We start from the raw sequence: 25,277 nt of genomic DNA on the forward strand, positions 1-25,277 counted from the left end.
TGTCAGCAGTTTTTACCTAATTTAGGTATCTCATGGGTGGAAGTCTATTACATCAGTGCATAAAAATGTTATCATTTCTATAGCTAAGTAAATCTGAAATGCTACAACCCTATCAAATCTAGTAATCTAACAGGTGGATATTACCACAGATAAGCTTATATTTAAGTGCTGCACACTTGTCTTTTTAACCACAGAAGCTTTCCCTTCTGTTAATTTAGCATCCCTGAACCTTTGAATTCTATTTTGTCTTGCAGGCACACCACTTCTGGTACGGAGGAGCAGTGATCCAGCCTTGGGTGCACCTGACTTCCCAAGTGCTTCTCATCCCAGTGACCATGGTCTCAAGCATGCTGTGGCAGTAGGTGTCATGTAATTCACCTTTTTAAGACCAAAACCTGTCTTACCTGTTGGTACATAGTAGTTGGATAAGCTATTACATGTATTTGGATCTATAACAAAATGCATCATACTCAGTTTCTGTAAAGTAGAGAATTTCCTCTGGACAAAATAGTTATTTTAGATGATACAATCAATTAATAGCGGTTATATATATATATATATATATATTATTAAGAGGTTTGCATAAAGTTCAATAGTGTCATAAGGCATTGGAATATGAACTGAACTTTCAGCAGTTATTTATTTGTTCAGTATCATGTTGTCCAGGCTACCATTGCTTCTTTGGTCTCACATCCTTTTTCACTTCTCTCATTTTCTAATGGCATTTCTGTCATCTTTGGTACCCTGCTACTGTCCTGCATGGTCTCTTCTTTATCTCACTTTTCTGTTTTACCAGACTCTGCCGTTTTGAGGACAAATTTGTTTTTAATATTTTACTAAGTTCTATTGCAAAGCCATAATTAGTGAAAATGCAGTAACTCTTATTCATATGTTTTTGCAGACTATCTTTAATCTTCTTAAAGTGATGCTGTCTTAGTCACACTTGGGCCACATGTTCTACTTTGCAGTTTTAAGACCTGAAGCGTTGTGTGTGGGGAAAGTGTTCCTACATCACTTACAAACTTAGAATCTCTGAATGTCAGCAGGGACACCTAAGTGTCTTCAGCAGAATAAAGCTATTTTTTAGTGTTTGTCTAGAAAGCTCTGGTGGATCTGGTTCTGCTCTTCTTTAGACCACATGAATGCTGGTTTAAATGATGCTGCTGTTTTCATTTGCTTGTAATATTTATGCCTTTTTGTGTTTAGATTCTCTAAGCAATGTTGCAATTCATTCCCTGTCCCCAGCTGTGCAAAATAGTCTGTTGCTGGTTTATTTCAAAATTAAGCAACACTCGGAAGCCCTGGATCTTTGTTTGGTGCAGGAGGGATGTTGCAGACTAGATGACAACTAGTTTAGAGCAAGGTTCCACAAGTGGCTGTGTTGGCACATCAGGGAGTAGGGGGTAGAGCTGGGGTTCAGTGCCACGTGCTGGAGGTGGGAACCTTTCAGCTGAAGGTGCATTTAAAACCAAACTTTCAGTTAAATTCATGGGAATAAAGGAAGTAAATACATAGTCAGCTGACTTGCATGCAAATAATGTTTTATGAGTCTCACTCTAACATTATGATTCTGAAGGCCAACACAGGATTTTAGTTGCCTGTTCAATGTTTCTCTCTGCATGATCAAATGCATGTGCATCTAAATACTTTGTGTGCACCTTATTTTACAATGGCTTGTGTTATTTGATAAGTGATGCAATTTTAAAAGTCTCAGTGACTCTCCAAGTACATTATGATGTTACACGGGGCTGAACTTTGTCAAAGTTCTGCATCATTTGTCAGACCTGTTTGAGCTGAGAGGTTTTTCTTGATGCTTGTTGCAAGCATTTACATATTAATGAAATACTGACTTGGTCTGATAAATGAAAGTACAAAGAAGAATTCTTGGTTAACAGTGCAGATCTTACACTGTTGCAAAGCTGAGAAACATATAAAGTGAGTATGTCAGTATGTAATGGTCACCCTTGGTATTTTATAACCGCAAAAAAAGGGTGGAAAAATAAGTGAAATGTGTTTCATTCCAGGGTGTATTTTGAACACTTTATAGACCATCAAAAAGGCAAAAATAGCATTTTGTTGAGTTGGGTTTTTTGTGTAATTTTAGTGGTGACAAGTGCATTTTATGCCATTACATGAGAATTGCAGTAATACTTGGAGGTTAAAACATCACCATGCTTCACTGACTTGCATCAGTACAAAAGAGTCCTCTAAGCCTAAAGGAATTCCCTGTGCTAAAATACAGAGCATTCATCTGTCAGCTGCAGGAGTGACAGAGCTGCACTTGTAACAGGGGTGGAGAAGGACTTTTTTTAATATATTGTGTAAAGGGGAGGGGGGAAGGCCCAGAAAGTTCCAAGTTGTGGTTTGGTGTTGTTCTGGTTTTTTTTTTGTGAAAGCAAAAATTTATTACAGCAAAATACGTTACTCTAACTCTTATTTTCGCAACAGTACCATTTCTAAAACTCTCATCGTCAATCATACTGAAATATGCTTTGGCATAATGTTCTGAGAAACACAGAAAGCTTAAATAACATAGGTTAAATTAGGTACAGATTGTTTTAAAACATCCAGAAAAATCAATATCTGACAAAGGAAAAAACATGGCAGAAATAACTGAACACTGCATTTTGAAAATAGCTGTAGTCTTTCAAGTGTTAAAGCACTATTTAGAAAAAAATTCATTTGTTCTGTACATTGCTGCTGAAAATTTAAAACTAATACTGAATTTCCTTTGCCACAAACCAGAGTTTTTTTCATGTTGAACTGCTTCCTTTAGTCACATGCAAATTAGAAAACCCAGAACTGTTGCTAGATTAAACATGTGCATGTAAGTGAAAATTAAGTCTCTGTATTTATGCCACAATTATCTTAGCAATTATTTTGTAATTGAAACTGACTTTGATAATTAGTTGAGCTTTTTTGGCACTTTTGGCATTTTGGTATTTGGTACATGTGGAACTGGCAGTGGGCTCTATGTAGCAATACCCATGGGCTGCCTTACACCAATACAGCAGTGCTTCAGCAGATTTTTGTGTGGTAACTACCAGGGGATTCTGTGAAGACAATGCTGATTTACCTTCTGGAAAGTGCACTTCAGTTGTACAATGACTAATGCATGAAATAGGACAGCAAACATGCAGTAATACAAGAAAAAAACTTTGCTGTCCCATTCAGGTGGGCTGGTAGAACCTGATGAACCATTTGAGCTGTTCACAGTATTTATGGCAGAGTATGTGTTCTGTTTTTCAGATGTTGTCCCATTTATTCAAAGGAAGATCTGATTTTTAATGCCATATGATGATTACAAAAATAACAAAACCTTTTCTGAGTGACCAGGTAGTTGGAGGAGAATTTGAGTTATACTTTCCTATTTTCTCTGACACATCTTAGCTGTAGTTTTAGCCCCAATTAACAAAATACTTCTAGATCAATCAAAAACCGATAGTGAAGTCCAGCATCTGTTCCCTCAGACTGGAAGTCATTTAACAGATGGTACAAAATTTGAGTTTCTTTTTTCATCCAAACCTCTCTTTCCTTATTGTGATAGCTGCCACTGGAAAATTTAGAGACAGTAATCAGGGAAAAATAGGGGTAACACACATCAGAATTTGTTCTTTGTTTGTATTGAAGAAAAAGTATTTGTTAATGAATTTATTACTTTATTAAAGCTACTCTAGCTTTTCTGCCTAGTTAGGATCACAGAGCCCTGGCCAGGCTTTCAAGAATGAAAACTTCCTTCCCATGGTATCCAGAGAGGACTTCAGGGATACAGAATTAGTTTAATGTACTTATGCACACCTGTGGGCTGGGCAGGGAAGTGATTGAGAGCAGCCCTGCGGAGATGGACTGGAGGAGTGGTGACTGATGAAAAACTCAACATGAGCCAGCAATGTGCACTTGCAGCCCAGAGAGTCACCTGGACCCTGGGCTGCAAAAAAAAACATGACCAGCAGGTTGAGTGAGGGGATTCCACCTCTCTACTCCATTCTGGTGAGATTGTACCTGGAGTGCTGCATCTATCTCTGGGGTCCCCAGTACAGGAAAGACGTGGACCTTGGAGTGAGTCCAGAGGAGGACCATGAAGCTGGCAAGGAGCCTGGAGCACCTCCCCTGTGAAGACAGGCTCAGAAAGTTGGGGCTGTTCAGCTTGGAGAAGAGAAGGTTGTGTGGAGACATCAACCTTCCAGGACCTGAAGGGGACCTGCAAGGAAGCTGGAGAGGGACTCTTCATCAGGAACTGCAGTGACAGGGCAAGGAATAATGGGTGCAAACTGTGAGGGGACATTTAGGTTAGATATGAGGAAGAAATTCTTTATGGTGAGGGTGGTGAGGCACTGGCTCAGGTTGCCCAGAGAAACTGTGGATGCCCATCCTTGGATGTGTTCAAGGCCAGGTTGGATGGGGCTCTGAGCATCCTGATCTAGTGAAAGGTGTCCCTGCCTGTATCAGGGCTGTTGGGATTGGGTGATCTTTATGGCCCCATCCAACCTAAGCCATTCTGGCATTCTGTGCTTCTACTTCTCTGAAAAGTTCTGTGCCCATAGCTTTGCTCTGGCACAGGCCAAGGGCTGGTCCAGCTGCTTTCTGGCTGCAAATGGCCTGGCCTCACAAAGTGGGTGTAGCAATGGGCATGTAGTCCTCAGCTAGAGATCTGCTCTGGAGTGAAGCCATGCAGCAGGACTGAGATTGTTTGTTTGTTTCTTCTGGAAGGTTTCAACTTTCTTGGGGAATTTAACACTTGCTCAAAACTTGTCCCCAGTTTGCTGAGGGAGCTGCTGTTATGGATTTTCTTCACCAGCTCAGAAGTTCCTGAATGGATCCCTCTGCCCAACATGTTAGGGATGAGATGTAGCAAGGCAGAAAGTCTGAATTGTGTGGCTCTGTTGGTTTGGTGTTAGGGAAAATAATACATTTTGCTGCTTCTGCTCAGCTCAGTTTATTCAGGTAGTAATTGCTAATGTATAATTATAACATCTGAACTTTTGTTTCTGGAGCTGTTACTGAAGCTTATCTCTGTTTTTGCCCAGGGACAGACCTTCTCTACTATCATAAGACTTGATTTGCCATGAATTTTAGACAGAGGATTGTGATCCTATTTGAATTGATAAGAATTTCACATTAATTCTGGTTGGGACTAAGGTTTCACCCCCTCTTGTTAACTTGCTGATTATTATGGTGTGCTATTTTCTGCATGACTTTCTTTTATAGTTACATGTTTCCTGGACAAATACTTAGGTTATCTTGGAGTTAATCAATAGGACTGGCTGATTAAATTGTATTTATCCATATTTAAAGATACAATGAGATGCTGGATCAATTGAAGAGCTCCTCCAGTGGCTCAATACAGTTTCAATTTTTGCCTAGATATGACTTGAAATTGTCTGTATTTTATGCATTGTGGACATGTAATTTGCAGTTTTGAATAAGGTTGATATATAATTAGAACATTTTTATGTTTCAAGCTCTTGTTAAAAAGGGTCAAAACCTCCTCTGGTTCTTGTGGTTGTTAATTGTGCTTGTGGTGTATTAGCCTTCCTGATTAGGAGTCTGCAAATTAGCATAATGTCCACATGTGTAAGGATGCAGCTTCATGATTTGTTCCATTTCTATTTGGTATTACATACATATGTAAACGTAAAGATATGCTACAAATTTGGCTATGAGTAGTACTTACAAAATGTGTGAGAATTTTAGTAAAAAGAATACCCAGAAATATTAGAAATGTCATGCTATTTAAAGTAGGGCAGGGCAGAAAAGGTCGTTTTTGGCACAGTGGTGGAATAATTCCACAGAGTTTATAACTTGATTCAGCAGATTTATACTAAGACTTGAGCTAAGAGACTGCACTGCCATGAGGGTTGTTTTGTCTGTCTGACTTTAGAAGATAGAACTTTTGTCCAGTATGTTTACTGGACTAGGTCAGATAGTTTTATTTTCTGGTCCTTTTGTACATGTTAGAATTCCAATATGAAATTCCTCCATAGTTATGTGTTAGAATCATGCAACACTTTGGGTTGGAAGGGACCCTTAAAGGTCATCTGGTTTCATCCCTCCTACCATAAGCATGAACGTTTTCCACTAGATCAGGTTGCTCAGAGCCCCATCCTGCCTGACCTTGAATGTTTCCAGGGACAGGGCATCTCCCACCACTCTGGGCAGCCTGTTTGTAAAAACAGCTTTCTTTTATCTAGTCTAAATATGCCCTCTTTTAGATTAAAACCATTGCCCCTTGTCCTACCAACTAAAAAGTCTGTCCCCATCTTTCTTATAGGTCCTCTTTAAGTCTTGCAGGAAGTGGACTCTGAGGAGACCAGATATTGGGAGAAACACAGTATTTTTTCAGGAACTAGCAGTGCTGGTGCACTTGTAATGCTTGAAATCCATGCTTGTTGATGTATAATAATCATACATCAAAGTAGATTTGGAAATAGATATTACCATGTGTGTTGGAGGGTAAAGTCAAGGCTGCCTCCCTGATGTGGTCAGGTCTTAGGCAGTCATTCAGAACAGCCAGGTTTTTTAGTTCTGGAAGGCATTTCCTTTTTTCTGGTAAAAGTTTTCCTATTAATAATTTAACTCTTGCTCTTGAAATACTGCAATTTGGAACTGAGCAGAAGATCTGGGGAGATTTAAAAGGATTTTCTGTCATTCAGCTGGGGAGTTCCAAACAGTTGGGATTTTTTAAAAGGGAATTCTGATGTGGGTGAATCCATTTATAAAGCAACTACTGTGTGTCTGTTTATGCTGTGAAACATATATAGAACACTTCTAATCAGCACAGGAGCTTGTCAGTGTATTGCTTTTGATGTCTGATTAGATGATCATAGGGACATCTGCAGTGAGTTAGTTTTGAAGTTGTTGGTGTGAGCACTGCAGGAACCAGAGCTGTGTGGCACTCTTACACCATGAAAACTGCTGCTCTTGAAGAGCATATTATAAATCCAACTATGCAGTGAGCTGAGGGCTGTCGAAATAACAAAAGCCATTCCTTCTCAATTCTCTCTGCTGCCTTACAGCCCTCCACTACTTTTTTTTTTCCCCTTCTTGTACTGTGTGCTGTAGCATTCTGTGTCAAAAAGAAATTATTTTATATTGTAGAGGAAAAACTAAAAAATGTAAATTAAATGCTTGTCAGAATACTAAATTATTCATCTGAAAAAGGACAGAAGTGCCCTGTGGTAATTTCCTCTTTGGAGGGTGCAGAGCAGCATATGTGTGTGTGTGTGGAGAAGTGCTCTTTTTGTTCCTTGCACAGCCTGTGTGTCAGAGAAATTGTATTGTTTTACCTGTATTGTTTAAAAAGAGCAGTGGGTGTAATTTACATATTTTTATTTCAGCAGGATAAGTAGATTTTTTGTGATTTATTGTAATAAGAGCTAATGAATGTTCTGTGATGTTAACATAGTATATAAATTATCAGTAAAAATGGTGTAATCAGTAGAAGTTGTTATTCATTGTTCACAGGTTGTTTCCAGTGTGAGGAGTACTGGCATTTTACTGACTATTCATAAAGAAAATCATCAAAGCTCTTCATCATTCTTATGTTAGTAGGAGAGTGGGTTTTGTTTCCTCTTTAAAATAATTTTTGGTGCTTGGCTGTAATTTTGAAGATAACTTATTGTTTATACACCTTCCTCCCTTGTCCTCTGCCTTGTGCAGTCAGGTCAGTAAGATTGTAGGTGATCCAAGACAGCTGAGAGACCGAAACTTTGTTTTCCTAAGTTGCCTGTCTTACACGGAATGTAGAAAAATTAAAGGGTGAAAATAAGAACAGTAGACAAAAAAAGGGGGAAAAGGTCATGCTGTCAATGCTGTTGACACATATTCATCCCTGTAGCTACATCTTTGGGGTCCTACAAAATACTGTCATTCCATCTGGAACAGCTTTTAGCAGGCAGTGTATGCAACAGGCTCATGGTGCTGAAATTGGAATGAAACATTAGCAAGTTGCTTCCATGTCTGACAGTCAGAAGTGGAAGATGACAGTCAACATGGCTCATGCATATCATTTACTGTCAAGCTCTAGAAACATTTAGCTAAAATAAAATAGGTTCTCAGTCAGCCTTCTTCTGAAATGCCTACTACTAAGTAACTTTTTCCATAAATACAATAATCTAATGGACAGCTAGGAATAATGGTAGAGATCTTTGATACTGACCTAGACACAAATGTTGCTGTGACATTAGGAAAAAAAATATTTTGGATTTTTTAACTGGTCATCTTCCAGTGCACTGGAATGCAGGTGTATGAAGTTCTGCTCTTGTTTGGTCAATATTGGTGTTTCTCCAAAAGTCAGATGTGCGGTTTTTGTCTCTCTTACAGGACTGACAGTTATTCACACTCTAAGGAGGATAGGATTTCTTTTTCATGGTTTTATTTTGTTAGGTGAGGCCTCTTCACCACTAAATTACCCAACTTGCTGGAGACACTTTAATCTGGAGATTTGTTCTTCTGTGTAGCGAGTGTCTCAGCTAATCTGGATTGACAGGTTTTTGAGCTGTGATAATAATAATATAGGTTTCTCTGAAACTTGCACATTGCGTCAAAATTTTTTTATGGCAGCAGGTCCTGATTTTAGTCCGTGCCTGTGAAACAATTTCTGACATTGACAACTGAAACGAAGGGAGGAATATTTTAGTGCTTCTGTGTACTGTGTCCTTTTGCTGTTGCAGGTGTTCTGACATGTTGAGTCAGTAGTAATAAACTAAGATCAGTGTGAATATAGACTAAAATACTAAGGGTTGAGTCAGTGAGCATCAGGATTTTGAACAAACATCCCACTTTTGATTTTTGTCAGTGATTGCAGTGATTGCTTCTGGCCTCTAATGTGACCTTTTGTTCTAACGTCAGCAGTGTAATTTCTCTGAAATAACTTTAAATAAATAAAATTTAGACAAACCATATGAAAAAACAAATATGCAAATTTTCAGCTAAGAGGAAGTGATTAGACTGTAAAATAAAAGTGTTGATGCAAGAGCAAATTGTTGCCACTATTTGTGTGTACTGTGACGGACAATAATTAGCAGTTTGTGAGGCAGCCTGCTATTCAAAAATGGACATACCTCTGGTCTCACTTGGCACAGTTGTTCTTATGACATTTTTCAGATCCTAAGACCCATATTTGCCAGTTCAAAGTGGTACACATTCCAAGGAGTGTCATAAGGGGAAAAACAATGCCCCCCAGAGAGACCTTATAGGAACAGCTGCTCTTGTAAGATTATTTTGGGATTTTTTTTCCTGAAGAAATTGAGTAGCGGCTTGTGCTTTTGTAATTGTCTGCTTTAAAGTACTGGTAACAATAAGTTTTGCCTTTAATTCACCTTGATTTAATATAGGTTTCAATATGGATTTTCAAGCTCCTCTCTAAGATTCAAGTAAAAAGTTTCATTTTGTGTCAGTCCCAAGGGAGGCTGTAATTCCCTCTTCTCTGTATTTGAGTGTTTGAACTGCACTGAAGCATCTCGTGATATCTTTGAGAGCATATACGGTATCTGAGAGTTAGAATTATTCTCTGGGCTGGTACTTGTGCTGTTGTCTATGTAGCAGCTGTCTTAGAGTGACATGAACTTGGACCTGAAATGAAAGAGCTGCTGTTTCTTGTAGCATGCTTGCTCTGTTGATCTAATTGGGTACATCCGAGATGATTACACGTTTTAACACCTGGGAAGATGAATTGGCCTCCTCCTTTTTCTTTCCTCTGCCTTTTGGAATAACCAAGTACAATCAAGTTCACAGTACGTCTGTCAGCTTTACAGAAACAAAAGGAACCCCCTTCTTTTCACCTGGCCTCACGTCAGTCAAAGAATATGGTGAAGGTTCCTCAGATGTGGTGTTCACTTCCAGCCCCACCCCTCCCTTTCTTTTATGATCTGCTTACATTTTTCTGTCCTTCAAGCAGCCGGATGAGAATCAGACAGAAACACATTGTTTTGGGGTAAAGTAAGTTCTGCAAGCAGCATTACTGAGCGAGGGCTAGTTAGTCTTTGTTGTCTCTTTTTGACACTTTCCATAAGAGCCCAAATGAATTCTTTTGGAATAGGCAGAAGAGGCATATTCCAAAGGGAATTTTATAAAATATTTCTATGAGAAATTGTAAGCATGATAAAAGGAGGAGAGGCCAGGGAACAAAACCAGATTTAAATGGATTTGAAGTCACAAATTAAAAAAAAAAAAATCTCTTTATCAGCAGCTAGAATGATATCCCCTTCAATTTGATTTTAAAAGGCATAGCCAAAATATGGGTAATAAATAAATACATCAGTCAAGGCTGTGAAATATTGCAGTTCTTACAGACAGATGTGTTTGTTGCTCAGAAGTTTTAGTGGTATTCTTTTCAGCCAAGGAGTATAGTCTTAACTGTGTATTTGTTTTAAAAGAACATAGGACCATTTTCCTCAGATCTCTGTAGCATCACCACAGCTGCCTAGGTATCACATATTGCTGTGTGCTTCTGCAAAGCTGTGGGTATTTTTAATTAATGGTATTGGTGAAAATTCTGTGGCACAAATACCAGCTATGAGATCAGTGTGACTGATGTATAAATGTATCTGCACTTCTTTCATGAGAAGTATGAGTCACCTTGGATGTTTTGTGATTTTTATCTGAGAGATTGAATTCAGTAATGTTGCATATCTAATGGAAGAATATTCTACAGAAGGCATCCTGAAAATGTTGGTGACTGAGGTGGTCAGCTGTATAGTGGTGAGAACACCTAGAATCGAAGTGTTTTGCTCCTTGTGGAAAAAATGCAAAATTCTTTATTGTAAGTCCTTATGTTCCTACCAAGAAGGTTTGGGGGAGCAGAGACAGAAGGGGCTAGAGAAGTTTTTATACAGTATTTTTACACCTGTGCCCTAGGTGGGTGCCTGTCCCTGGGCTGGTGGGATGGCCCTGTGGGGTTCCTGCTGCCAGGGTGGTTTCCTGCCTTCCTGCCCAGCCACTGACAGGTCACAGGTGGGGGTTGTCCCTTGCAGACTCGGCTTTATTCTGGGCTGTATTGTTTTTTTTTTTTAATTTGGACTTTAAGTAGCTCCAAGTCAAATAAGAAATGTTAGCCAACAGAATTGTGGGGATTCATATTGATAATTTTTCTTTGCTTTTGGAGTCAGACTTGGCTGTACACTGCAAGTGGGGAATAGGAGACTCCTATTGAGGAAGACAAATTGTTTCAGAAGTGTTCAGCCTCCAGTCTAATATATTTTTCCTACTACAGATAGCACTTCTGGGTTCATTATAGCTTATTCTCACAAGTCGTCATTTCTGTCTCAAGGCTGTTGTGCTTTCCAATGTAAAGCAGATTGATGCTGGCACATTTTTTTCTATTTTAATTTTACAAAGTTGTCATACTGAAACTGTGCCTCATATTGGAAGCGCTTTGAAGTGAAGTGATAAACAAAGAGCTAAAATAAAATTTAAAAGGAGTATGAACAACATTTCGTCTTGGTTTGTCTTTTTTAAGAATAAGCTGAATGGCTGTAGTACCCTTGTGCCACTGTAGTAAGTCTGCAAACATTAGCAGATCAATCTAAATTGAGTTAGTGAGTATGGAGTAAGCAGAAACAGGTGAAAATTAGGTTATCTGTGCCCAACTCTTTCTATTTCCTATGAACAGTGAGATATAAACTAGTTTTTAGATGTGATTAGGTTTTGTTTATTTTTTGAGAGGGGCAGAGACAGAACATGTGCTGTACCTACCATAGTTATTAAACCAAGAAACTATATAAAAGTCACAAGCTCAGTTGTGACATTTGCAGGTGAAGGTAGAAAGCCCTCCTATAAATAAATCAGAAGTGAATCCAGGAGAAAAAACATCAGTAGTCCTTAGTACATTTCAGTTTTATCTCTGCAAAACAAAAGCCAGGAATTTTCTGTTCCTTCACTAAAAATACCCACTCAAAAAAGTAATTGTCTTTGTCCATGTCAGAAATGCCAACCAATTTATAATCTGAAATATGACTTATAACTTCACTGGTTTTGGTTTTTTGGCTCCCAAAAACTTTCCAGTGAAGACATATCTTATGCTAGATCTTCACAGTTTCTTTTTATGATGTTCTAAAAGTAGCCAAGGAATTTAGAGGTCTGTTGACCACAAATTGAAGTCATTGTCTGCAGCAATAAAATAAAAAAATGCCAGTAGCAAATACACACTTACTGTTATAAGTCTTGGGTGCACAGTTACTATTAATCTTTGATTTAAAGGGGAATGACAAGTCTTTGTCCCTAGACCAGCTTTGAAATGGTGTAATGTGTAACATCCCTATGGAAGCCTTTTATCCACATGAATGCACCTCTCCTCACTGGTGAGAAGCAGCAATTGCCCAAACAAGCATGGTTTCTCCAAAGGGTCAGGGAGAGGTCCTTCCCAACACCACAGTCTTGCCTCTGCAGGAGTGGCTTGTATTCCCCTTTCCCAGCAGAAGGGTTGTAGGGGGATACAGTGTGGGTAAATGAAGGTGGTATAGAAGGGAATCTTATCCCCCAATGAGTTGCAGCTGGACCAATTACTAAAGATTAGAAGCAGGCCTGATCTTAACAGGCCCCACCTGTATCCAATAAGAACAGTGGTATGAAAGAGTGGATTGGTGGGATCTGGAGTCAGATGGCTGCTGCAAGGACCAGGAACAGGCAGTGCTTAGAGGAGCTGCCTGTGAGAAACATTGAGGAGGTATGAAGCTCTGGTGATATGAAATCCTTGCACTATAATGATGTTAGAACTCGTGCTAGCTAAGACAACAGGTAGTTGCCATTTAGTTTTTCCTGTGCCATTCAGTATCATCACCAGTGCAGGATACAGGTACAGATCTGGGAGATAAAACTGTGAGCTTCCACTTTGAAATTACTTGCTTCTAGAATGCAGCATTTATATTCTAAACTGTACCTTACCTGTGTCCTGGATTGTTTTGTAAGTCTCTAAAAGTCTATCCGCTTGCAGAGCTGGAAATGGAGTCTTGTCTTTTCCACTAGTTTGAGCACGGTCATGAGCAGTAGTCTTTGCACACTCTTATCTAAAATCTTTTATGCCTGTTCAGCCTGGATGCCAAAGAATCAAAGGATCCTCTTACTATACAGGGCTAAGGTTTTCTTTGACAGAGGTTTCCTATCACTCGTATTTACCAGACAATAAAATAAAAGCTAGGTCACAAAATATTAACAATTTCAAGAATCATTCCCCAGTGCTGTTTGCTAGTCTCCCCTGAAATGCTGGTTGTCTTTCCTGTTTCCATACAGGAGGGGTTTGTGGGGAGAGCATTTTGCCCTTAGGTTTTCTGGCATTCAGCATCATTGTGCCTGTTTTGCCTTCAAGAGAATTGTGAGGATGAATAGAATTTATTTACTCTGAACTGTTCAGGTTCTTTCTGTCAGGCCAAACTTCAAGGTCTACTGCTGTTTCTTTGTCATCTCTCACTTCAAAGGTATCTGCCCTTTGTCTTTTAAGCTGAGCTGTTGTTGTTGTTGGGGCCCCTTTGGGTTGCCTGAGGCTATCAGATGTCCAAATAGCCATAACAACAGAAATAATATTTTCTTTTGTATGCTAAACAGTTCCTATTTGATTGTTGCCAGTGTGTAAGACAGTTCAGACTTAAGGAAAAAAAATAAACCAAAATGTACTGTTCAAACTTTATTTCAGTTTGCTCTCAACTCCCTCAATCCCTCCATTTGTTTTCCTGACTTGATGGTACTTGCAGCTGTTGGTATTGGATACAGCCATGGGGATACTTGCACAAAGGAAATAAAGTGATTTTTAGTCCAGATCAAGTGTAATTATACCTGTAAGTGTTCTGGTTGGGGTGAACATTCAGTGACTGAACTTGTCTCTATTGGAATTTGTAGCCATTTAAACAGGAAAGGGTTATTTGCTGGGAGAGCACAGGAAATAGAAAGCCTTATCTCTGTCCTCTTAGAACCTGGACTCCTTATGTGCTCACAACACTGTGCTGTAGTCAGTTCACGCTTGAGGAAACTGTGCAGACTCGTTTCTGAGCTGGAGTTCAGCTCCCCAGGCCCTTGTGTTTGTGATCTCCAGGCTTGATCACTTCATTACCATTGTACAGGAGTGAATGTAAATTGCAGAAGCTCTCAGTAGCTTAAAATGCAGCAGTACATCAGTTTTGCAACACAGATCAGTATTACCCCGTTATTTCAGTGTTTTGTTTCATGTATCCAGTAGTTTCTATTAAAATATTAAACCTAATTCGCAGTGGTTTTTTTTTTTGTTGAAATCTAAAGCCCTGCATGAGATTATGCACAGACACTTGAAAAAATGCCATTCCCTCCATGATCTTCTTTTCTACTGGGGGCAACTTTTGTCTAAGATGTATTGCTCTTGCCTGCAGGATGTATCAGCTCCTGTACTATTAAGCTCATTTTCAGAAGAAAGCAGTGAATGCTTCCTTCAGTTGCTTTTGAATTTGGTAAAGTTCATCTCTGAATGAGAGGCTTTTCTTTAGGAAGTCTACCTTGTTCTTTCCTTCACAAAGTAACTCATTGAAGCTATTCCTTTCTACCTTTTCTTTTTAGAAGAAAAGGTAATGTCTTTACTTTTGAGTACCCAGAATGCATTACAGTGATGTGGAGCCACTAAATATGCAGATCAATATAAGAAAGATGCAAGCAAACTCTTGTAGCTTACAGTGCTTTGGGTTATTATAATGCAATTATAAAATCTTCCGAAAAAAAGCTTTGCTTTTCTATGTGATAGCAGAAGAAATTCGACTGTACAAAATGCTTTTAAATTTGTTTTCTAAATAGTAAATTTTGATGAACTTGGCATAGATAGTAGGAGTGAGACAAATAAAAAAATCTATAAACCAGAACCCACACCCTTATACCCAGCATGCTGCCAGTCTCCCTGCGTTTCTGGTTGTGAAGTATTCTTAATTGCTATCTGACCTGGATAAGTAACATTGAATTTCTTCATAAATAATATTACTTGAAATATTTTGCTGGTATATAAAACTGTATTGTGCTTTGTGTCTAAGCATATTGTACTGAAGTTTTAAAGTTTAAATCATTCACATGTATAAAAACTTTGTTAACTTTTCAGGCCACTCAGATTTTCTGTCAACACATTTCTTAAAATTAAGGGAACTGTAAGTGTAGGAAATACTCATGTTTAAATCAATCTGGCTTCACGTGTCTTAGCTGAGAAGCCTCCTAAAGAACTGAGATGTACTGAACCTTGTCACTTGTGCATCTGTCACCTTCCTCACTTTGTCTTAACTGACCTTGGCCCTCTCAGGTAGCCAGACTTGATTTATTCTGCTATTTGGTGCCATAGTTTCCAGTTTCCAAGTTCTGAGGAACTGGGAACAAGTCTCAGTGTAGTTTCTCTGTGTATCTGAAACCAGCTTGAGCATCTTGTATGGAGGGGTTAGGAAATGGTAGAGCTTCACAAAGGCATGCAAGGAGACAGGCTATAGCTATTTCCTTCTACTTTGTGGCAAACACTTGTGTTCTAAATATGTCTCTGTGACATTTTGTTTCTAGGAAATATTTTTTTTAAATTTTAAAATAGCAATAAACAAAAATTGGGGATTTTACTCCAAGGCCTTCTTATTACTAATACTTCTGTGGGTACACCTTCCCTGTGTTTTTTTCAAAAGCAAGGAAACAGGCATTGAATTGAAACAGTGTGTTTGTCCAGGAGCACATGCAAGAAATAGGACAGTTGGTATCTCCTGCTGCTCTCTGTCTTTTGTACAGTTACTCATTTGTCCACATCACCTGTTGTGCTCACCTAAGCTACAAAAATGTCTTCTCTGACCTTTGTTCTTGCAATTGGAGATGGTGCTATTAGTCAACAACTATAGTACAATTAAGTCCACCTGTAAACTTAAAAAAGCTCTTTCTGGTGATAATAACTTTGTAGTGTGAAATTGAAGTTACCCGTGGGATTTTGTTTGCTTATTCTCTTCAAATAATTAAAAAAAAATGTGGTTGTGAGAGTCTCCATCATAATCTGATTAGTGGATGCAACTGTGCTCATTAAAATGTCCTGAGCTTAATTAATCTGTAAGGTTTTATAATTGCTGTTCTATTTTATTCCCAGCAAATATGCTGATATATCTTGGCTGAAGATATTTACTTCACCCAGCTTCCTTTCAGTTGTGTGATAAATCTTGTCTTTTTACACTGCAGTTTTTAATGCTGTCAAGTTATTTACTAGCCAGTGCTGTTATTTCAATATGTAGTTAATAATTAACATGGAACCAGATCATTTTATGAAAGGTTTTTTATGATGACTTTTAAAAACCCTAGGAGAGGTTGAAAATATCACTATGCTTCGTAAGGATTTACTGGAAATAACAATATGCTCTCAGGTGATCTGTCTCTAGTCTAAATTGCCTGCTAGGTTTAAGATAAGCCAGTGATAGTAATGTCTTGGCTCACTAGAGTCAACTCAGGTTTATTAATAATTTTCACTCATAAATTCAGGATAACACTGTGCCTGTACTTTCAGATCCTAAAACAAGGTTTTGTGTACAGTGCAGCAAAATTAAAATGCTACAGAGTTGCTTTAATTTCCATTGAGAATTGGGATTGAGATCAAGGGGTTTATGTAGGACAGCGTGTTTTCTCCCATTTGGATGCAAGCAACTCAATTCTTTGAAGAGATTCAGACAGCATTTTAACCCTTATTTACTTGTTTGGTGCTCTGTAGGTTAAGATGTCCTCATGCTCTCTCACAAAAGTCTTCAGAGTAGATGGCTTGTTTTTTCTCTGAAAAATTATTTTTTAAAATTTGGTTTAAAGTGTGGCAACAGAGAAATTAGGAGTATGTCTAGTCTAGGGCTTGCCTGTCAAATACAGGCCTGGCAAGACAAATTTGTGTTCTATTTGCCTTAGGCCAACATTTATTTTCCTTGCCGCAGTGTTGAAGAGGTTTTGTTGAGAATGAAGATGGGTAATTTGGCTTGTAGAATGCCCAGAGCCAAGGAGAGCATTTTTAAAGATTATTCCTTCCTGTACTGAGATATACTGGGAGACCTCCACATTATCTTTGTGACCAGTTTAGATTTTTGGAAGAACTTCATCTGCAACTTTATCATTCACATATGTACACTCACACACACACAGACAGAGTTATATTTTTATATGTGTATGTAACTCAGAAGTTTCTTTTGAGACTTTAACATCTCTAAGCATATGGAACAAATGGTTAAATATAAAGATGTCTGCTGGACAATATACTGTTAGTCACTGATTCAGTAAGTTCCTTAGAATGGAGGAAACTGATAAGTTTTAAATTAACTCAATATGTTAAACTTTAGCAAAGTCAATATGTTAAACTTCAGCAAAGTAAATAAAATTTCAGCCCACAGAGTTAGGGAGGAATACTTACCTCCCTGCAGGAATGAAAGTGCCTTTGATCTAAACAGGCAAAGTAATTCTTAGTACCTTGTATTCAAGGGCTGTGATCCCAGCTGAGGGAGCTCTATGCTAATCACAGATGTGGTTCCCTGGGACAGTGTGGAAGCATCTTGGGAAAATCCTGGATGAGTGATCTCTGAGAGCATTCAGGTCCTTGTCATGCTGTAGTTTGACTCTCTCATTGGACCCAGGTATTGGACTTAGGTGAAGATTTCCGATTTCCTGGAGTATAATAGAGAACATGTTTTCTACTTTAACTTTTTAGCAAAGTATTTCCCCTGTAGCATTTTACCTTTCTTTTTAGTGTTTTTCCTTTCAGGCAGAGTGCAGCAAAAGCTATATTTCAATATCTCTTCTTTGCACCATATTTTCAAGAAATTAATAATTCTCATGTCTCACTTCTTGGTATCCATGTGAATTGCTGGTGAGTCTGTATGCCACCATCAGACAGAAGAAGGGTCTGTGACTATTGCATTAGTACCTAAAGGTCACTAATATATAGTGACTCACTATGTATTGAGAGATGTGTCTGAGAGTTTGGTGTTCATGTTCTTATTGGCTGTTGTAAGCTTAGTGTTCAGCCATTGATAAGGACCCACAATAAGGGATGTACACTTCTGACATCTGGAGAAAAAGTTTTAAGTTACCCTTGTATGCTTCTGTTTATTTCACAGAGTGGGCTCTGCCAGTTTTTTCATGTTTTTATGCTTAATATGGCTTGGTTAATGTTTCTGAGACACCTGGGGCTTTGACTGATTATACTGTTGGCCACTGTATTGTGCAGATGTGCCTGTGCATTCTGGAGTACAGGAAATGCTGTAGCTGTTCTACAAAGATCTAGTCAAAGCTAAAAAAACAGTCATCTCTCTGTGCCATCTGTCTTGTGGCTCTCCCATCTATGCAATCTTCAGGCTCCAGCTTTCCTTGCACACAGAATCACATCCTGATTGTTGTCTCTCAAGCTTTGCGGTGAAGGTGCTCTAAATATTCATGATGTTATGTATATGTCATTATTAGAATCCTGGGCTTTAAGCACACTGTCATCCATTGTTCAGTAAACACAATTACATTGCCCTATCGTTCATCTCTAATGAATCCATGCTAATTGATTAATCAGTGCTGTTGCTCCACTGTGATAATCCCATATGAGGAATAGAAGTAACGTAACTAGCAATTACTAACATACATTGCACACTGAGGAAGACTTAACATAATACCCTGTAATAACAATACATAATGCACAGGGCAAATGCAGATCAGCAGGAGCAGAGCATTGCCCCAGCCAGGCCTGTCATTCCGTGGCACAGCTCTGTCTTTTGGGAGAAGAGGGTTGTAGTAGTCTTTGGGGGTGTGACCCAGGGATTGCTGGCACAGGGACTAGGCCAGGCTGTCCCCAATGAGTAGGATGTTCCAAGAAGGCTTGTCTGAGAAGATGGGGCAGTGTTTTTCATAGTTTCCTCTCGTGCTGGTTACTGAGGTGACTGCCTTCTTGGCTTGAATATTGCTGCAGCTGCTGAAGTAAGAGAAAAAGCATTCTTATGCCTTTGCAGCTTCTTACTGATGTTGCTGTTCCAAAGCAATGAGTACAAATGTCTGATCCAAGTCAAATCTTATCATTGGCTCTCGCAGGCTGTGAGCAGCACTTGGTAGGCTGCTGGTAACCATGTGGTTATCCTTGCTGTTACAGAGTTAATGGATCTATGGATTCCTGCTGACCAACCTAGCGTGTTTAAGGCATCTCATTATACGTGCCATTCATACCAGCAAAGTATCAAGTGCAGTCTTTAATGAAAATCCACTTTAACTTTGAAAATGGATTTGATTTTTAAATTTTGGAAACCCCCACGGTCATTGGTGGTGGTGAAGACGTGTAATTTAATTTTGATGAAAAATAGGTGAACTCATTATGGAATTTATTGCAAGGAACAGAGATGCAAGGTTCAAGTATCACTTGTACATTGAACTCTTAGGTAATACCCATTTTTTAGAAGCCTTTCAGATAATATTGAGGGCACATTGTTGTAATGAAAGCGGAAAGTTTTCAGTAGTGCAATTACATATGTAAAGTTTTCTTTATTATGCATTAGGTTTGTGGGATTTTTTTAAAGTGCTCAGAATTAGTATCTTTATGTGGTGGGAATAAAATTCAGATTTGATCTGTGGAGAAGTAGGGATGTGGCATCATAACAATACTGTCTAGATAAGATTTTGATGTCCTCTAAATACTACTTTTATGAGGAAGTTATCCTGATGTAATGCATAATGGGTTAAGAGATTTTTTTCTTTACTTTAAAAAAGGAATACAAGTGGATTCTCTCTAAACGAAGAAGAAATTAGTCAAAATGCAGCTTTGTAGTTTGCAAATCTCTTGTAAAATGTTTTATCAATTAAAGATCTGGGGAGGCTTCAAGCAATGAGTCAAGCCAGGAGAGGTCATGCTGGTATTCTCTTGGTCTGAGAAAATTTGGTAGATTTTCTTGTAGAAACATTAATTTCTTTCCTGTTGTTTTGCAATATTAATTGCCCACTGGCGGTTTCCAACCAAAATAAGGGGCTAGTATTCATTTGTGGAGCTAATGATAGTATACTTTTAAATGATGCTTGTTGCCATGGAAATAATTGCTTACAAATAATTTAGATAGTAACTCAGATGTCCAAAGTTTGTTCACTTTTTAAAAATATATTTTTTTGTCTCCAAGTGGATGATACAGAAGTAAAAAAATCACAAGTTTTAGCATGGAAACACCTGCTTCTTTGGTGCCTTGCACTGTTGATACCACTGCTAAATATTCTTTATAAATAAAAGGCCACCCATGTATTTCTGGCACCTTCCCTGGTGTCATGGCTCAGCATATCCTGTGTGCTACTGAGAAGTTGTGCTCTTGTTATTCTGACTGAAGTTGTGGACCACTGAGCTAAAGCAGAAGCAATAACTTTGAAAATGTGTGTCTGTGTGTGCATGATGTTCCTGTCCCACGTTTACAACAGATTCAGAGCACTGCCTTGGACTACACATGTGATACAGGTGCTCCAAACCTGCTGCAGTGCCAGCTCAGCCAGAGTACTTGGACATGCTGGGGACTGGGATTTCAGGCAGCTCAGTGTTTGCAGTGAACAGAGTGTGCAATCCACCAGTGCAGTCCAGCTGTAATGATGACCCTCAGCAGAGAGTTGTTACAAACAATTTGGGGGAATAATTTCTTACTCCAGACTGATTCTCAGGAGAGTGTCCATTTATACCCTTGGTTTAAAATAGCCTTTTAAATGCCAAGATCACAACTCACTACAATATGCAAGAAATCCATTGGTAGTTGAGGGGGAAAATATTGCTGTTGTGGTTCCTGAAACTGTCATGTAATTGCTAAAAGCCGTACTATATTATGGCTTTTCTTTGTGCTCTGCTAATTAAACATGAATCCACTTGGATGTTATTAAAAATATCTGAAGACATACAGCTATTCTTATGTTGAAAAATATCTTTTACCAGTCCAGTTGAATACGTTTCAATTGACAAGATTGAAAGAGGCTGTGTGATTCTTATTTTCATAATAGTTGGCTGCCTAAAAATCATCTTTAGCAAGTGATTAATTGCATTTGTAGATACGGCACAATTGCATCAATTATCCATTTCAAATTAATTTCATTCTGAATAGTTGAGAGGATGATGTAGTTTAATCAGTAAGTGAAATGGAAGTATTGTAAGCTGTTTAGAAATACTTCCCACGTTCTATGGCACAGTGATTTCAATCAAGCAGACCACTGTAAAAATAAGAAATACACAGTAACAAACATTAATACTTTTCCTTCAGTTTAGCAGCATTTTGTTAGACTCCTTTGCATTGGTTTCCACCCTTGTTGTATTGATTTTAGCAATATAGTGTGAATTATATTTTATTATGCTTATTTAGGAGGAAAAAAGGGAAGGCTATGTTAAATTAAAAAATTAATCTGGAATTTTTTGAGGCATTGTTATGCATGCCTTTGCAATACTAAACCATTCTTGCATACCTTTTAGAAAGCAGTTTTGGGCATTATGGAAAGCTGTGTGGACTGGAAGATTGGAAGTTAGTCTGTTATCTTGGTAATGAAAGATTAGCTGAGCAAATGAAATGCAGATGTTGACACCAACTTCATACCCAATCCTTGAATGAGTGAACAACAGCCAAAACCACAAGTGATGCCCACACAATTGCTCACCTCCCCCTGACTGATGTGCAGCCTGATCACTGAGCAGTGGTTGGCCTCTCCCAGCCAGCTCCCCCCAGTTTATATCCTGGCCACGATGTTCTAGGCTGTGGAGTATCCATCCCTTCAGCTGTCCCAGCTGTGCTCCCTCATGGCTTCTGGTGCACCCCCTCTCTGGCAGAGCATGGGAAACTGCCAATTCCTTGACTTAGGGCTAGCACTCCTCCACACTCCACAACCAAAATATCAGTAGTTTATCGACATCGTTCTCTTACTAAATCCCAGACACAGTACTGTGCCAGGTACTAGGAAGAAAATTAATTCTGTCCCAGTCCAAACCAAGATTCCTCAGTTACAAAAGTTTTTTCCTACACAGAGGTGTTACTGCTGCAGTTATAGTACAGGTTTCTACTTACTGGAAGTTATGGTATGTATTTCCCTTGCCAGATTGTTCCCTTGCCTAGGGATAATCTGACTCTAAAGATAAAAAAAAAAGTTTTCTCTGTGAAGGGTTTTAGTTCCACATCTTCAATTAGGCCTGTTGTGAATTTGAGGCTAAATGGAAGAGGAGAGATACTGATTTTCAATCTGGAATATTTTGGAAGCTTGTGGTGTGCTGCATTCTTCTTTTTGCAAACTGAGGCTGGCAAGTATCATAATGAAGGGCAGTGGTTATTGTGGTTGAACGAAGTTTCTGAGCCATTTCAAGAACACACAACTTAAATTTTGTCCTAACAGACCAAGTGAGTGACAGAGAAGCCCTTTGGACTTAAAAAGTTATGTACAGTTGGCCAGAACTTGAAAACAGCATAGAATGTTACTGCTGGGCATTACAGCAAGATAAGATATGTCAAACTTTGGTTCAGAGAGGGTTACCATATTTTAACCTGTGCTTGATTATATTGCTCCAGAACAACAAAGGGCCTTTCTGTCTGTGTCCCATGAGTTATGTGGCCTTCTGTATGCTATGTCAGGTACTGCATTTGTTGTTCTAGGTAAAGGTAAACAACTTTATAACACAGGCTAATTGGTTTGGGAATATTTATGAAAGTGTTGATTTTTAAAGCTAAATATAGTGCTATGGCTTTTAAAACTCATTCTGGCTGTCAGAAATGCTCACATGATCCTGAAAGTGTTGCTAAAAATGTTCAATTTTTAAATACAGTAATTAAAATTGTCTGTTGTGAGAGCAGTAGATGAGACATTTCCTGCATTTGTAAACTAAGCGTCCCTTTCACCCCCAGGTTTCCTTCCATCTCACTGTTTGTGTTGGTGGGATCTGAACTCTTACTGAACCTTCTTGGAAGAAGGTTTGCTGTTGGCCAGGTAGGGAGAGGGAGCTCTGCAGCCTGCCACCCTGCCCCATGACCTTCTGCTCTTTGATTTGGATACTTTTCCTTGGTTTTAAAGAGTTGATGCCCTCAGGGAATACAGTGCTGGAAACTGGATCTTCAGACATACATTTTCACTTTCAACTTTGTCATTAGAAGAAAGTCTCAGATAAAGATACTTTCCTTTGGGTATACCAGACTGTTTGAGTCCTAATTTGAGCAGATGTGTTTATTTCTTCTATTAATAGATCTTACTCATTTCCTTCAAGTTTATTGCTAGTGTTTGATGACCATTTTATACTCTTAAGAGTATCCTGCACTCAGTATTTTCTCCAGTTCTTTATTTAGAGTCCTTTTTCTCTAAATTTATGTATTTTGGGGTTTTTATCATGTTGGCTCTTGTATAATAAGCTTTTCTCAAAGATAGGATGGTTTTTGCTACACAGCTTTCCTAAAAAGAATGTATTGGCAATTTTATGCTACCCAAAAACTTACTTGTCCTAAGAATGAATTGTGTTCTGAGCCTACCAGACAGACTTGAGGTGATTTAGGGCCTTTCTATAGCCACTGGTGGCCTGTGAATATTTCTGAAGTTTTCTTGCTGAGCTAGGTGGTATAGTCTGTTCTTGCGTGAATGTGCAAACTTCAGCTGCAGAAGAACCTCAACAAAAGATTTGGGTTTAGTTAAAATGGAATTCAAAACTACCCTCTAGCTAGAGTTTAGGTAACAAATGGTAACAAAGTAGTGCAGTTGGAGATACCAAAATCCAGACTTTTTGGGTTGCCATGACAATGAGGAAAAAGAGCAGTGGCAGCTTGTGGGCAGCCTGGATGTCGAGGCTACTGCTGTGTTGGCTGCTCAGGGCTGCAACCTTTTTAATATAAATGATTGGTTTGACCATTTTCAGTCAGTTCTGTCTCTCTCTGTCTCTTTTTCTAGCAAAAAAATGGCTACTTTTATGTCTCTGTCCAAAAGTGCCACTATTGCTTTTCTCCTCCAATATTTTGTGGGTTTTATGAAACAAGCCTTTTCAAAAATGAAAGAAAAAGACTGCAGACTTGGTCATACTCCCTAAGCTCAATAAGACTATAACTGACTCATCATGTTTATTGCTGGGGCTAACATATGCCCATGCTGACTGTTGAAATGAGAAGAGTGGATGTTCACAAAGTAGAAAATGTCACTGCTGCTACCTACTCTGTCACTCCTGCTGCTTCATGTCCATGTTTACCTAACTTGAGAGCTGTCACAAAATGAATACAAGACTCTTCCTAGCATTTGGGTTGCAGTTGTTTGCAGAGGGCTATTTAACAGAGTCACTCTCTTCTGCTTACCCCTAATTTGAAGAACATGCTTTTAGTAGCACTAAGAAGAATTGCTTAATTCAAATTATCTGTATGTAAATAAATCTAAAAACTTCCACTGTTCTTAGATGCATATGCTTCCTTGGCTTTTGTTTTTACCACACCATTTTGCATTTTATTCCCATGTCCTAAGTGAATACTGCAGTTCTGTCACTGTAAATCTGTTACAGTGTCAGCTGAATTTGAGTCAAGGTTTGTTAGTCAGTCAGTCCTTAATTCTGCTACTATTGAGAAACTGACAATCAATCTTTATTAATTGAAGAAGAAATTGAGCATTTTTGTGTGTATTGGAACATTGTCTTTTGACAGTGTCTTTAATTGTGCATTGTTGGTTTGCTATTATACTGCTTGTTTGTCAGGAGATGATCTGTTTAAATTTACTGTGCCTCTAATGTAATGCTCATGTATGAAAGGAATTTGTCCATTTATAGTGATTGTTACGTGACTGGAGCCCTAATGTCATTCTCAGAGAGCTCACTTAGAATGTCAGTGTTATGATTCATGTTTCCTTGATCAGTTAAGCCTTCAAATATATCTGGCTTTGTGTTTATTGACTTGAGCATGTGATAATCTGTGATATGTGGGAGCACTATACTCCTGCAAATCTAAACAGGCAGTGGTATGCAGGACAGGGCCTCTGACACTGAGCTTTTTCTGAAATCCTTCAGCACACTTGTCTCCAGTTAGGAGAGGATAACTTTCCTTTAGAAGCTGTTACCCTTAAATTTAAACAAGTAGAGCCCCCACACCACAATAAACAAACAAACACACCAACCCAAAAAAGCCCCATAAATAAAAGAAACAATAAATTCAAGCTGTAAGTGTTATGGACTCCAGATTTCATCCTGTAATTCCTCACGGAAGTTTTATCTTGTGGAAAAATTAAAATGTGGATGTGTATGACTGTCAGGTGCCTCACAAGGTTACCCCATTATTTTCTGGCACTGGAATGATCATGCCTTGAAATATATGAGACATGTTTATAAATCTGTTTTTGAAGATCTCTTCCAAAGGTTTGATACCTCT

General features: G+C 38.6%; 1 protein-coding gene across 6 annotated transcripts in view; it reads left to right on the forward strand.

Annotated features, from left to right (window-relative positions):
- Positions 1-25,277, forward strand: part of PARD3B (par-3 family cell polarity regulator beta) — a 388,514-nt gene that overhangs the window by 129,951 nt on the left and 233,286 nt on the right. For all 6 annotated transcript variants that reach the window (XM_059853260.1, XM_059853261.1, XM_059853257.1 and 3 more), the window contains one exon: positions 255-358. In XM_059853260.1, coding sequence (XP_059709243.1) covers positions 255-358 — 104 coding nt within the window. The remainder of the gene's footprint in view (positions 1-254; positions 359-25,277) is intronic.

The sequence above is a fragment of the Haemorhous mexicanus genome, chromosome 8 (assembly GCF_027477595.1).
Source record: "Haemorhous mexicanus isolate bHaeMex1 chromosome 8, bHaeMex1.pri, whole genome shotgun sequence".
NCBI classification, from domain to species: domain Eukaryota; kingdom Metazoa; phylum Chordata; class Aves; order Passeriformes; family Fringillidae; genus Haemorhous; species Haemorhous mexicanus.